The sequence below is a fragment of the Prionailurus bengalensis genome, chromosome C1 (genome assembly GCF_016509475.1).
Source record: "Prionailurus bengalensis isolate Pbe53 chromosome C1, Fcat_Pben_1.1_paternal_pri, whole genome shotgun sequence".
In the NCBI taxonomy this organism is placed as follows: Eukaryota; Metazoa; Chordata; class Mammalia; order Carnivora; family Felidae; genus Prionailurus; species Prionailurus bengalensis.
In genome coordinates, this window is record NC_057345.1 from 111,712,344 (window position 1) to 111,724,641 (window position 12,298).

A 12,298-nucleotide genomic window follows, 5' to 3' on the forward strand; every position below is an offset into this window, starting at 1 on the left:
ATAGGGCGCTGTCTGTGCCTGTGGGGACGCAGCTCAGCCCACAAGGCCTGACCCATACCTGTGCGGGCTCCTCCTCTGGACAGGAGGCCTGTGAAGAGGGTCACCGCTGCCCACTGCCTGCGGGCCCCCACACTCCTCTGGGGGGTGGCTCGAGCCTGGGGGTGTTCCTACGTGGGCAGTGGCTGCTTCTGACACAGGACAGGCAAAGCCCATTTCTCCCTGTCTTTCCCCCAGATGGCACATCCGGTGATATGGGGAACCAACGCATCATGCCTGATCTCAAAAGACTTTTGTACCTTTTAGTTAAAACCTTACAAACTGTCCACAGCTATCACTGGGAAGTAACTACCATGTGTGCGACCTTAAATTTGTTTTCCACACAATCCTGTGCAGTTGGGATTGTCGCCCATTTTGCAGATGAGGAAACTAAAGCTCAGAGGTGAAGTAACTTGCCAGGAAGTGGCAGAGCCAGGATTTGAACCCGAGCATGTGTCACTGAAAATCTTATGATTTGTGTGTGTTTGTTTGGCTTGTTCTGGTTTTTCTTTTCTTTCTTTTTTTAAAAAAATGTTTAGTTTGAGAGAGAGAGAGAAAGAGAGAGAGAGACAAAGTGGGAGTGGGGGAGGGGCAGAGAGTGTGAGAGCGAGCCAGTCCAGGCTGTCAGTGCAGAACCCAAAGCAGGCTTGAACCCACGAGCCATGAGATCATGACCTGAACTGCAATCAAAAGCTGGATGCTTAACCTAATGAGCCACCCAGGCGCCCTTGTTCTGGCTTTTCTGTTGCACCTTCATGCTGGAATTCTTAGGCTGTATCTTCATCCTACCTAGAAAAAAATTCTTCAGATTGCCTTTAGATCTTGTGGGATCGGGTCTGTTGAAAAGACATTCCCCATCTGGGGTTCCTGGTGGAGCACCTCAGCTGGGTCTTGGCTGGGAGCCAGTGGGGTGTGGAGGTGCGCGAGCCAGGGTGCGGCCCCTCTCCTGCACTGCCCTGTGTGGAGGTCTGGAAGGACTGACTCACGCAGGTTTGAGATGAATGTGTCTGACCACCCTCCCCAAGCTGGGTGTTTCGGTTGTTGGGTGTTTGCTGACAGTAGCTATAAGGGCACCAATCGTTGCAACAGAATTCTGGGGAATTATACCAATTTCTATAGCTTTGAAACAAAAGTGATTCCATATGCTTAAGTGCTGTCCTAATGCCAAGATTAGTCACCAAAATTGGGAGTGGGGTCATGGGGAATAAATGCTGGGTCTGTGACAGAGACACAAGCAGGCGGCAGGTGTCGTGTGGAGATGGGGAGCGGCAGGAGCAGTTCTGCTCAGACCTGCAGTGGCAGGGGGCCTGGGGGTCTGGGTGAGTGGGGTGGAGATGGGTTGATGAAAACTGCAGCCACAGGCCACATCTGTGTCCTGTGGGCAGGTGGAACTAGGGGGCCCTGGCTAGGGGATCGGCTCCTAGTCCGGCCTGGCTGTATTGTCCTGGGAGACGATGCCCACTGTCCTTCCCTTCCTGTCTTTTACAATCATTCATTCACTCACATACCAGAGACTTAGCCTGAGCTGCTACCCTGTGGGGGGCACAGCCTGGAGCTGGTCAGTGGCTTAGTAAGTGGCTACTGGGCACTCATTTGGGCCCCTTTCCCTGCACACACCTTTGGGAGATAAGACACAAATAAGGCAAGCGGACAGCAGTGTTATGCAGCAGGGGGTCCAGACCCAAATGAGGTGGCAGGTGTTGAGGTCAAGGGCATGGACACTGAAGTGTCCTCCCTGGCATCTAGGGTCTGCCCATCACACCCGGTTGGGGGATCCTGAGTCTGAGAGTTAATCTCTTAACCAGATTCCTTGATCTGCCTATAAAAGAGGCTGATGGTGGCTGGTAAGGGGTAGAGAGGCCCCCTGTGGTTGGGTGCCTGGGAAGGGAGGGAGGGCAGGCCCGGATGCATCAGGAACACTTACAGATTGGGGTGGCAGGTGGGGAATGGGGGTAATGGATTGGGGCCTTTGTACATCTTTGCTTGGGGACCCTGAATCTAAATTCCTGCCACCTTTGAGGCACAAGGAAACAGAAACCATGTTGATTTCCCTCTCAGTAGAGACCACAGCTGTTCCCCAAGGCAGGGAGTAGCATCAGAAATTACTCTGAGGTCTTCACAAAAAAGACTCTGTAACGACAGTTCCTGGGTTTGGGGGCCTCTGTCTGACACAGCTGTGCTTGTCTCTGGAGACAGAAAGAGCCTGTAGATGTTCGGGTCCCTCTTTGTCTGACAGACCCCAAAGGAAGGGGGTGTGCAGGCCCGACAGACCTGGCCCCCTGGGCCACTCTGCTAGGCACAGAAGCAGTTTCAAGCTAACAGTCACTGTGTAATCACTCATGCGTATTCAAAGACATTTGGGAAATTAATTTTTTAGCAACTGTCAATGAAATGTCTACTCTATTCCATGTGATGTTCTAGGCTCAGGAAAAGTGGAGAAAAGGAAACTCACGTTTGCTCTGCCATCTAAAGATGGCAAACACCAATATTCTGGTGTATTTCTTTCTAGTCACTTTCCAGTGAGAGTCCCCTTTTTAGGGGGCACGTCTGTGGCCTTCCCAGCTGCAGGGCTAGTTAGCTTGCTTTTCTGGGCCACTGTCTGAGCCTCTGGAGGCTTATGGGCATTGTTAAAGCAGCAGGCGGGGTCCAGATGTCTCTTCTGCCAGGAGGTGGACCGTGCTTTCTGGGGAGGAAGAGGGGGAGTGGGTTGTTGGTCCCTAACACCTGCCTCACTTCCCACAGGCACCTGTGCCGGCCTTGCCACAACCGTGAGAAGGCCAAGGGCCTGGGCAAGTATGTCTGTCAGCGGTGCCACCTGGTCATTGATGAGCAGCCCCTTATGTTCAAGAATGACGCCTACCACCCCGACCACTTCAGCTGCACCCACTGCGGGTATGCGTACAGCTGAGCAGCTGTGATGGGGGCAAGTGGTGAGCTGGGTGGGACTCCCACCTGGGGGAGAGGTCAACCAGTTGGAGAGTGGGGTGCAGGGTGGAGGTCGAAGTCATCGATGCAGAAAACACCTCTCTCTGGAGCCTGTTCCAGTAGTACTTGTGTGAGGCCCTGAGGGAGACAGGGTGAGGGAGGGCTGGGCCCTTGGAAGCTAGGAGAAAGGAATCAAAGGCTTGGAGGACCAGGGTGAGGAGGAGGGGTGCTGGTGTGGGAGAGGGGAGGAGAGGGGAAAGAGACTGCAGGATCCCCCCATGTCTGCCCCCACACCCGGTCTGGCGCGGAGGGGCCAGAGAACAGATGTGCTTCTCAGAGGGCCTGACAATGCACAACACAGACTGCCTGCTGCAAGGCCTGTGCAGGAACCCGTGCCCTGGGGCCTGTCTGGGGCACAGGAAGTCCCCGAAGACACCAGAGATCAAAGTGCCGCCTGCCTGGGCACGCTGCTGGGCCCCAGTGGGGCCTCTCCAGAAGCTGCTCCCTGGGATTTGAGGGGCTGGTGGGACCCCCGCAGGGCCAGCACGGGCCCTGCAGTGGGGCAGCATGTCATGGGGGGCTCCGCTCTGTCTTCCAGGAAGGAGCTGACCGCCGAGGCCCGGGAGCTGAAGGGGGAGCTCTATTGCCTGCCCTGCCACGACAAGATGGGCGTCCCCATCTGTGGGGCCTGCCGCCGGCCCATCGAGGGCCGTGTGGTCAACGCACTGGGCAAGCAGTGGCATGTGGAGGTGAGCGAGGCCAGGAGGTTGGGGGAGCCCCAGGCTCACCGTTACATTTGGAATCTGGCCCTGCAAGCACCCCCCCCACGCTCCCACCCCAGGCCACATGGCTTGCTTCTAGCAGGGATCTTTGTCCTGGGTGCTGTCCCTCTTTGGCTCTGGCCTCCGTGGGAACCAGGAGACCTGAGTGCACAGACCATGGTTCGGCAGTGGTGCCTGTCTTCTTTCCTCCCCCTCCTGGCCTTCTAGAGGATTCCAAAGTCATGAGAAATACTATAGATCCAAATGTTTATTGCAGTGGGATATTAGTGGAGGATGTTTACAACTTATTTGTTTCTATTTTATTGTTGCTTTTTACCTGTGTTTTCTAAATTTCTAACAAAAATTTTGGGTGACTTGTATAGAAAGGAAATGATAAAATCTAGAGTTCTAAGAGTGACTGACTTGCTTCTCTGGTGGGCGTTTGTAGCAGGGCCAGTGAGACCCCAGTGTGACAGGTGCCCCATCTGGGTGGGGGCACAGCCATGGGGGATTCCAGGAGCGGGGCTGGGGTTCTCCGCCTCCTCACTTCTCTCCAGCGGTGAGCAGGGGCCAGACCCCAGGGCTGCTCTCCCAGACTCCTCTTCCTGAGAACTAGGGGTCCCCAAGCTGGACGCAGGGCTTCTGTTCTTTCTCGGTGTCAGTGGTGACCTTTTTTCCTGGGTCACCTAAGAATCCTACCAATCGATTTTTCTCACTGTTCTATTTTTCTCCTCTAAATTTTAAAGACTCATGTAATACTTGCTAACTCTACAGAAGGTGGCATTGTCCTTGGGGACAGTCCGCCCAAGGCACCCTGAGGGATTATGGTTGGCAGAATTGTGTACAGCCTCATGTAGACTCAGAAGCTGTGCACACCAGCTGGTTGAGCTCCTCAGGTGTGTCCACCTGGGTCACCTGGAGCTCACTGTGGCACTAATGGTCTTACAGATACTAGTTGCAAGGGAAGCTCGTGTTCCCTGATGCCCGGCTAGGTCTGGGTCCCAGGAGCTCTGTCTTGGGTAACCTCTTTGGGAAGGTTCTGATGCAGGGCCTGGCCCCCGGCCCCCAGCCCCCATGGGGAGGGTGGGTCCCCGCACGCCGTATGAACTAGGAGATGCTGCTCACTGACTCTGGGGCTCGCAGGGGATGCCTGGGGTGGGGGGGACAGACACCTGCAGCCTTCCAGGGGGGCACCATGCTTAGAGCAGCCCCACCTGGGACGGCCCACTGTCACTAGCACCTGACAGCTAGGGCCGCGGTTGCCGACGTGGGGAGCAGTCCTGGAGAGGATGGTGATGCCAGCAGCACTGGGCATCGGGGAAGGAGTGGGGTCTGCTGACTCACGGGCCATCCATGGAGGTCTCCAGTGAGGCACTCATCCCACTGGCCTCTGCTTCCTGTCTCCTGGAGTGGACGCTCCGGCCCTGAGCTGCCCACTGCCTCTTTTCCCCTCAGCACTTTGTCTGTGCCAAGTGCGAGAAGCCATTCCTGGGGCACCGGCACTATGAGAAGAAGGGCCTGGCCTACTGTGAGACCCACTACAACCAGGTATGGCCCGGGGTGGGGCAGAGGGTGAAGAGGCCCAGGGCTGGGGGGGCGCTGTGGGACCCCTCAAGGAGATGATGCTGCCTGAACAACCGAATGCCCCATCCAAGCGGTAGAAGATGATGACGGCCCCCCCAGAGCCTGTGGTGGCTGCGTGCCCTACCATCCGAGAGGCCGGCCCAGACCTGCCATGGGGACTGAATGACAGGGCCGTGTGAGGTCCTGGGCTCAGGGGCCGACATGTGCCGCCATCCTCCGGTCTGGCAGAGGTGCCCAGCTACTGTGGTCCAGAGTCAGGGCCTATGGGCCTGGCCCGTGCCCTCTCAGGACACCAGCAGGAGCAACGGGGCCCCTTGGTAGCAATGCCTCAACCTGCCGCCATTCCCAGGGTGGTGATTCTGCTGGGCCAGGAGTGGCTTCACCTCAGGCCCGAGGTGGCACCCTGGTGGGAAGGGCTCAGGTGTCTCAGGAGGGTGCCTGAGAACAAGCTGTTTGGGGTGGCCCCGAACTGGGGCAATGAGTTTGGTACCCGCTCTGTCCACAGCTCTTTGGGGACGTCTGCTATAACTGCAGCCATGTGATCGAGGGAGATGGTAAGGCTCCTCTGTCTCTGTGCCCCACCCCCACTCCCCGCACCCTCTGTCTGCCTGCTCTCCCTCTGGGACGTGGGTCCTGCAGCTGTGGGCCCAGCTGGCCCAGAGCTGGCCTGGGCCAGCTAAGCCCACCTGCCTCCACCCCTCACAGTGGTGTCGGCCCTCAACAAGGCCTGGTGTGTGAACTGCTTCTCCTGTTCCACCTGCAACAGCAAGCTGACCCTGAAGTAAGTGGTGAGGACTTCTGGGGTGTACAAGGTGGGCAGAGAAGGACCCGCACAGCACCCTCTTCTCTAGGAGCCTGTCACGGGAGCTCAGATTTGAGTGGGTTTCCCCTGTGCTCTTCAGCTGGTTCTCCCTGAATGTCTGCTGGGGTCAGGCCCTGGGAAGGTAGTGGCAGCCCCAGCCCCATGGAGGCAGATTGAGGGGCCCCCAGGGCCTGGTGAGAGGGGGAAGGATGTGAGCCCCCAACACACCCACACAGACACTGGGCTCTGGGGAGGGAAGGGCATTCCAGCTCAGGGAACAGTATTTTCAAAGGCTGGCTCATCCAGGAAACTCCCTGAGGTGTGGGGTGGCTGGAGCTGTGAGGTGAGATGGAACCCAGGTTTCTGAGGACAGCAGGGAGTCATGGCCGGTGCCGGAGTATCAGAATCCAAGAGAAGCTTCTGGGAGGGAAAGGAGGCTCGGAGGCCTGTCTCCTGGTTCACCGTGACCCCTGGCCAGAGCTTGTCCTGGGATCTGGATTGCTGTGGGCCAGGGGCCAAAGGCAGCCCACTGCCCTGCCTCTGAGGGCTGAGTTGGTGGGGCCTGGGGCTCTCCTGACTGCTGGACCTCCTCCCCAGGAACAAGTTTGTGGAGTTCGACATGAAGCCCGTGTGTAAGAGATGCTATGAGAAGTTCCCACTGGAGCTGAAGAAGCGGCTGAAGAAGCTGTCGGAGCTGGCCGCCCGCAAGGCCCACCCCAAGTCTGTGGGCCTCAACTCTGCCTGAGGGGCTCCCGCCTGCCTTCTGCTTTTGTCTCCCCTTGCTGCTGGAGCCCCTGCTCCTGGTGCGCTCGATGCTCCCTTCCTGCTGCTGCCTCTACTCCTCATCTCTGCTCCCCCTCCCTCCTTCTCTCCTCCCCTCCCCCACCCCCTCCTTCCCAGGCCTCCTTTCTCTCCTCCTTCCTTCAATGCAGGCACGGGGCAGATGCAGGGCCCTTGAACCTGTGACAGGCCTGTGCCCACAAGCCTTAGCTCAAGGTCCTCCAGGGACATGAGGGAATGGGGGCCTGGGGTCACCTGTCCCCGGTCATGGACCCCACTGCTCCTGGCCCTGCTTGTCCTGACCTCTCCCATTCCTGCAGCACCCCTCCCACCCCCACTCCCCACCAGCTCACATTCTCCTGTGGGAGTTTGGGCAGCCTTCACCCCAGAGTGGTCCTACTATATGCACATGGCCCTGGGGAGGCCACAACAAGGCAGCTACCCTGGCCATGAGGACGGGGGCCCCTGGGGAACCAGCCTTTCACCCTTGGCCACGCACTTACTCAGCCAAGTAGGATCCCTGTGCTTAAACTAGGCCAGCAAATCCTGCCACTGCACCCCACAATCGTCAGGAGGGACAAGGACCACCCCCCCCCCCCCCATCACTCATGAGGCCTCCTTTCTGAAATCTGGCCTTGGCCAGTCTGTCCTGGGCCAAGGGCCCTGTGGTTCCCCCAAGCTCCTCTGTGGTCCCCACAGCCCCTCAGGCTCCCTGCTCCCCACTCCACCACAAGGGTACATGCTGGCTGGCTCTCAGGATGCAGCTGACTGAGGGCGAGAAGGTAGTGGGATTGGGTGGGTGGCCCATTCTGACCTTCCAGGAAGGACACTTCCTCCGTGGCCACACAGGACCTAGTGCTTGCACAGTGAATGAAGGCTTATTTACATGACCATGTGACCTGTGTGGTTTATGGCGTGGGAATGAGGAGGTGGGGCGGCAGCCCCTGTGGACACACTGTCTGGGGCTGTTGAATGCTTAGAGACACAGACACTAGACAGGACAGGTGAAAGAGTTGTCCAGATGGGACCCAGCCCTTGTTCCTAGGGCCAGGCTGCCATCAGGACTTGGAGACGAGGCCATCCAGAAACCTACAGTCCGCGAAGGCTGGCCAGGCGGGTAGGATGGTGGGGGGCAGACTCCTACAGGGCCTGCCAGCACGTGGGGATGAACCCAGGCCCCTAAGGCCCTGTGTCCAGCTCTGCTCCTGCCTGGGCACAGGCTGCCCTGAGCGTGAAGCCAGCAGCCAGAGAGTGGGCAGGCCTGGCCTGTGCCCACACCAGGCACCCCCTAGCAGCAGTTCTGTGACCCAGTGCCCTGCGGGTACTGCAGTGTGCAAAGGGGCCTTGCAGGAAGAGGAGGGAGGGAGGGAGGAGGAAAGGGGGGGAGGAAGGAGGAAAGGAACGTGGAGGGGGGGAGGGGGGAGGGAGAGGGAGGGAGAAACCAATGAAGTCATTCCCTGAGAATGGAGCTGTCATCCGGGTGTCCCCAGAGAAGCCACAAAGCTTTTCGTTTTTTCTGGAAGAAACCCTTTGCTGGCCAGTGCCTTCGAGGCCTCCTGCCCACCTGGCCCCCCACCCTCTTCCCTCACTAACACACTGCACGCGCTCCAGGAGTTAGGAATTTTTATTGAACATTCTTGGGGGAGTCCTCTCAGCCATCCACCCATCAGCCTGGAGGTTGGCCCCACCCTAGGCTTCCCACTTTGGCCTCTATGATCAGCTGCTCAGCAAAAGGGGCCTACCTGGTGTGCCAAGGAGTGTGGGGTGTGTTTTGAGAAGGCAGCGCGAAAGGGTGCTTACAGAGGGCAGGCCCTGGGCCAGGAAGAGGGCTCTAGGGAAGTGCCGCCCGGACCCCAGGTTGGGAAGGGCAAGTGAACAGGCAGGCCAGTCCCTGGCGCTAAGGGTCGGTGGGGGCCTGGGAGCCCCGCTGCTTCTTCATGGTGCTCAGGAACTGTTGCACGTACGAGGTCAGCAGGTCGTCCATCTTGTAGCCCTGGACAGGGGAGAGTGGGGCTAGAGGCTGCAAGGTGCGGGCCTGGGGGGGTGCTCGGATCAGGGCTGGGCGGTACCCAGCTGCTGCCTCAAGGACACATTGGATAGGGAGGCAAAGAGTCAAGTCCCCCTCCCTCCTCAGAGTGGCCAGGGCTCACAGGGGCCCCACAGCGGGCCTGGCTATCACGACCCCTCCCAGCCTTCTCCTCGCTGCCCCTCTTTCCAGACTCTGCTGGCCCAGCCTGACCCTGCCCTCCCTGGGCACAGAAACCTGGATCCTCACAGTAAGCAACTTGCTGGTGGCAGTTGGGGCTAAGGGTTGGGGAAACCTAGTCCCTGCTGCCTCTGTGCCCCATGTGTCTGGGTTGGGGGAAGGGACCTGGGAGTCCTGGCCTCACCAGGGAGGTCTCACACAGTAGGCGGCTGCCCCGGGCCAGGCTCCCCAGTGCCATGTGGAAGTAGGTGCTGCCACTGCTCCAGCTGGAGATCTTGGTGAAAGGGTAGGTGGTGAGCAGTTCCTGTGGGAGAGTGGGCAGGGTGGGCGGGGTCCAGCGGGAACCCAGGGGGCTTAGAGGCCCTGAGTCAGAGCTGCTGCTCCTCATCTCCGGGGTCCTCCAGAACCCATGGGGCCGTGTGAAGGGGGAGAGAAGGGCAGGGGGTATCACCTGTGCAGGGGGCAGGGAGAGCGGGGACTGGGACCCCCAGGAAGCTTTCCCAGCCCTGCTGGGGCCCGGCTATTACCTTGGTCTTGGGGTGGATGAGCAGAACCCCGTGTCGGTTGATGGCGATGAGGATGATGTCCGGGTAGGAGGGCTCGGAGGTTTGCTGGGGAGGGGGGGACGCAGTGGTCACAGCCCAGCCGGGGAGGCCAGGGGCCGCCTCCCTGAGACACACAGGTGCACCTACACGTGCACACATGCTCTGTCCAAACCAGGTGGCCAGGCCCACCCTTAAGCGTGTGTTTAGAGAGGAACACAGGCTGCTGGGGCCAGAGCTGGGTGAGGTTCCCTTGGGCAGGGACGGCTGGGCGTGAGGTGAGGCCTACCTTCACCTCGAAGAAGGCAGACCCGAACGTGGGCCACCGGCAGATCCACTTGAGGAAGGCCATTTTGGCCTCCTCTACTGTCTTGTTCTTGTTCTTGTCATAGGCCAGAAGGATGTTCTGAGGGTGGTGGGAAGGACCAGTGAGGGCCTGGGCTGGAGCCAGTGCCTGACCAAGCCCTCCACACAGGGTCCTGGAGGCCCCAGTCCAAAGTGGCACGTGTGTGCCCGTGGCCAGCCTGGGGGGTACTCAGAGCCAAGTGTCACCTCTACGCCCGTGGGGGAGCCTGAATCCCCCAGGTGCTGTGGAGAGTGTGTGGAGGAGGTGACACTTGCAGACCCAGCACACCCTCCATGACCAGAATGTGGTCATCCAGCCCTGGCAGGGCCTGGCACCCAATGACCCCCTCCCCAGCCCCATCAAGGACCTTTTTCCATTCCTCGGAAGACATCAGACGTGTGAGGTTCTCAGGCACAAGTTGCCTCAGGATCTTGGGGATACTAGCCAGCTGGGACCGGTCGTTGTCAAACTGGGCCTTGTAGATGAGGCCTGCCAGGTGGACAGCGTCCTCCTGAGAACACTTATGGAAGCCACGAAGGTACTTGGGCAGCTCCTGAGTGACAGACACGTTGGCCTTAGGCTGCCGCCCCCCTATTCTTTGTGCTCCGGTGGCAGAGGTATTAGCTCACCCGCAGGCAGGCTAAGGCCTGCTAAGTCCAGGCTAAGGCCCTTGAGGGAGGGTTTCTCGTGGGGCATGACCATGGGGTTGGGGCAGGGCTTTTCCCCCACGGAGGTGGCGGCCTGCCCTGCCCTTAAGTGGTTGGAACACTCTGTCCCCTCCCATTCCCAGCAATCGTGCTGCGGTGCTGGTACAGTCACTGTCCCCAAAGCCTGCTGTCCTTCTGCTCCTGCTGCAGAACCCTTAGTGGCTCAGCCCGCCCACCCCTTGGGGCCTCCAGAACCCCCACCCCCCACCCCGGAGAGGGTGAGTGGCCCTGGAGCAAGGCAGCTGCGGGCCTGCTTCCTCCCTCCACTGTGTCTCAGGGTGGGTATGGACGCAGTGAAGATGGACCCAGCCCACTGGGTACCTGGTGGTAATGAAGAATGGTGTCTGCGTTTACATCCTTTCCCGGGGTCACATTGAGCCACAGTTTCCGCATGAAGTACACCTGGTAGGGGAGTGTTGTGGGCGCCCCTGGGCAGGGCGGGCAGTGATCACCAAGTCTGTCCTGTGGCCCAGCACATTCCCGGACCCGTGCCCCCCACCCCTTCTCATGGCAGGGGCATCGCTGCCCACCTCCCTGCACCACTGCCCATAGCACGTAAGCCGTGATACCCTCCCCCCTCATCACTGCTCTGTCTGCTCCTGCTGCCCCCCCTTGCTGGCGAGCCTCACCCCCTCTTCCTGACCCCCAACTCTTCCTCATCCTCAGGACTGGTGTGGAGGCCACCCTCTCCAGGGATTCTCCTGGACCTCTCTGTGGGGGTTGGGCCCCCACATAGCCTGCATCACCCTACAGTGCAGCCATCTGTTCCAGGCCTGGCCCCACGCCTTGCCCTTGCCCAGCTGGCCCCAGGTCTGGCCATACCCGTGACCCAGGGGATCTAAGGGGGAATGAGTGAATGAATGACTTCGGGCAGGGGCCATGCAAGAGGTGCCAGGGGAACCTTCTGCCCCTGGCCCAGGGAGGCAGACTGTCCCCCTTCCCTGTGGCCTCCATCCCAGCCACACCCCTCCTTCCTCACCCCACCCCATCTTGCTCCCCTTACCTTCTTTCTGGGGCTTGTTCTTCCTCACCCAATCAGACACTTCCCGCAAGGAGTCGAAGAAGAAGTCTCCCTCCTTCTGGCTGATGACCTGGGGTGGGTGGGGAGGGAGGCAGAGGGAGGTGTGCAGGTGGAAGGACCTCCAGGGGAATGCCCGCCTGGGGGGCATTGGCGGCCTGGGCCCTGCCAGCCTGTCTATGGCCTGGGAGGCCAGGTGCTGCTCTGAGCTGGGTCTCACTTGCTTGGGGAACTGTACCGGATTGTGCCGCTCCATAAGCCCACCTACCTTCATCCTGACAGCCTGTGTGCAGTGAGGGGCTCGGCCCAGTACATGGGGACAATGCCACAGACACCAGACATCTGCCCACCTTCGCCTCTAGCCCTGGCCCACCCAGACGACTGCACCTTGTCAGCGATCTTGATGAAGAGGCTGCAGCCTTCCCAGGAGGCCAGCTGCAGCCTGGTGGCAACACTCTGGCATACGTCCCGCACCCGTGTGTAGGTGCCCACCTCCAGCATCTGGGCAGAGAAGCAGTGCGTGAATGTCTCAGGATGAGGCTTGACGTGGGATGACCCATCATAGCCTGGGGCTGTTTCTCCTTCCTAAGA

The 12,298-nt window shown here is 59.5% G+C and overlaps 2 protein-coding genes across 4 annotated transcripts in view; one reads left to right on the forward strand and one right to left on the reverse strand.

Annotated features, from left to right (window-relative positions):
- Positions 1-7,778, forward strand: part of LIMS2 (LIM zinc finger domain containing 2) — a 38,030-nt gene extending 30,252 nt beyond the window's left edge. For all 3 annotated transcript variants that reach the window (XM_043576458.1, XM_043576459.1, XM_043576457.1), the window contains 6 exons: positions 2,779-2,928; positions 3,560-3,710; positions 5,178-5,270; positions 5,812-5,860; positions 6,012-6,087; positions 6,706-7,778. In XM_043576458.1, coding sequence (XP_043432393.1) covers positions 2,779-2,928; positions 3,560-3,710; positions 5,178-5,270; positions 5,812-5,860; positions 6,012-6,087; positions 6,706-6,853 — 667 coding nt within the window. In that variant the 3' untranslated portion in view covers positions 6,854-7,778. The remainder of the gene's footprint in view (positions 1-2,778; positions 2,929-3,559; positions 3,711-5,177; positions 5,271-5,811; positions 5,861-6,011; positions 6,088-6,705) is intronic.
- Positions 7,779-8,494: 716 nt separating this feature from the next.
- MYO7B (myosin VIIB) overlaps positions 8,495-12,298 on the reverse strand; it is a 75,019-nt gene continuing 71,215 nt past the window's right edge. The window contains 8 exon segments of the mRNA XM_043573361.1: positions 8,495-8,881; positions 9,279-9,398; positions 9,622-9,705; positions 9,926-10,042; positions 10,350-10,535; positions 11,011-11,117; positions 11,693-11,780; positions 12,095-12,208. Of these exon segments, the coding sequence (XP_043429296.1) occupies positions 8,786-8,881; positions 9,279-9,398; positions 9,622-9,705; positions 9,926-10,042; positions 10,350-10,535; positions 11,011-11,117; positions 11,693-11,780; positions 12,095-12,208 (912 nt within the window). The 3' untranslated portion in view covers positions 8,495-8,785.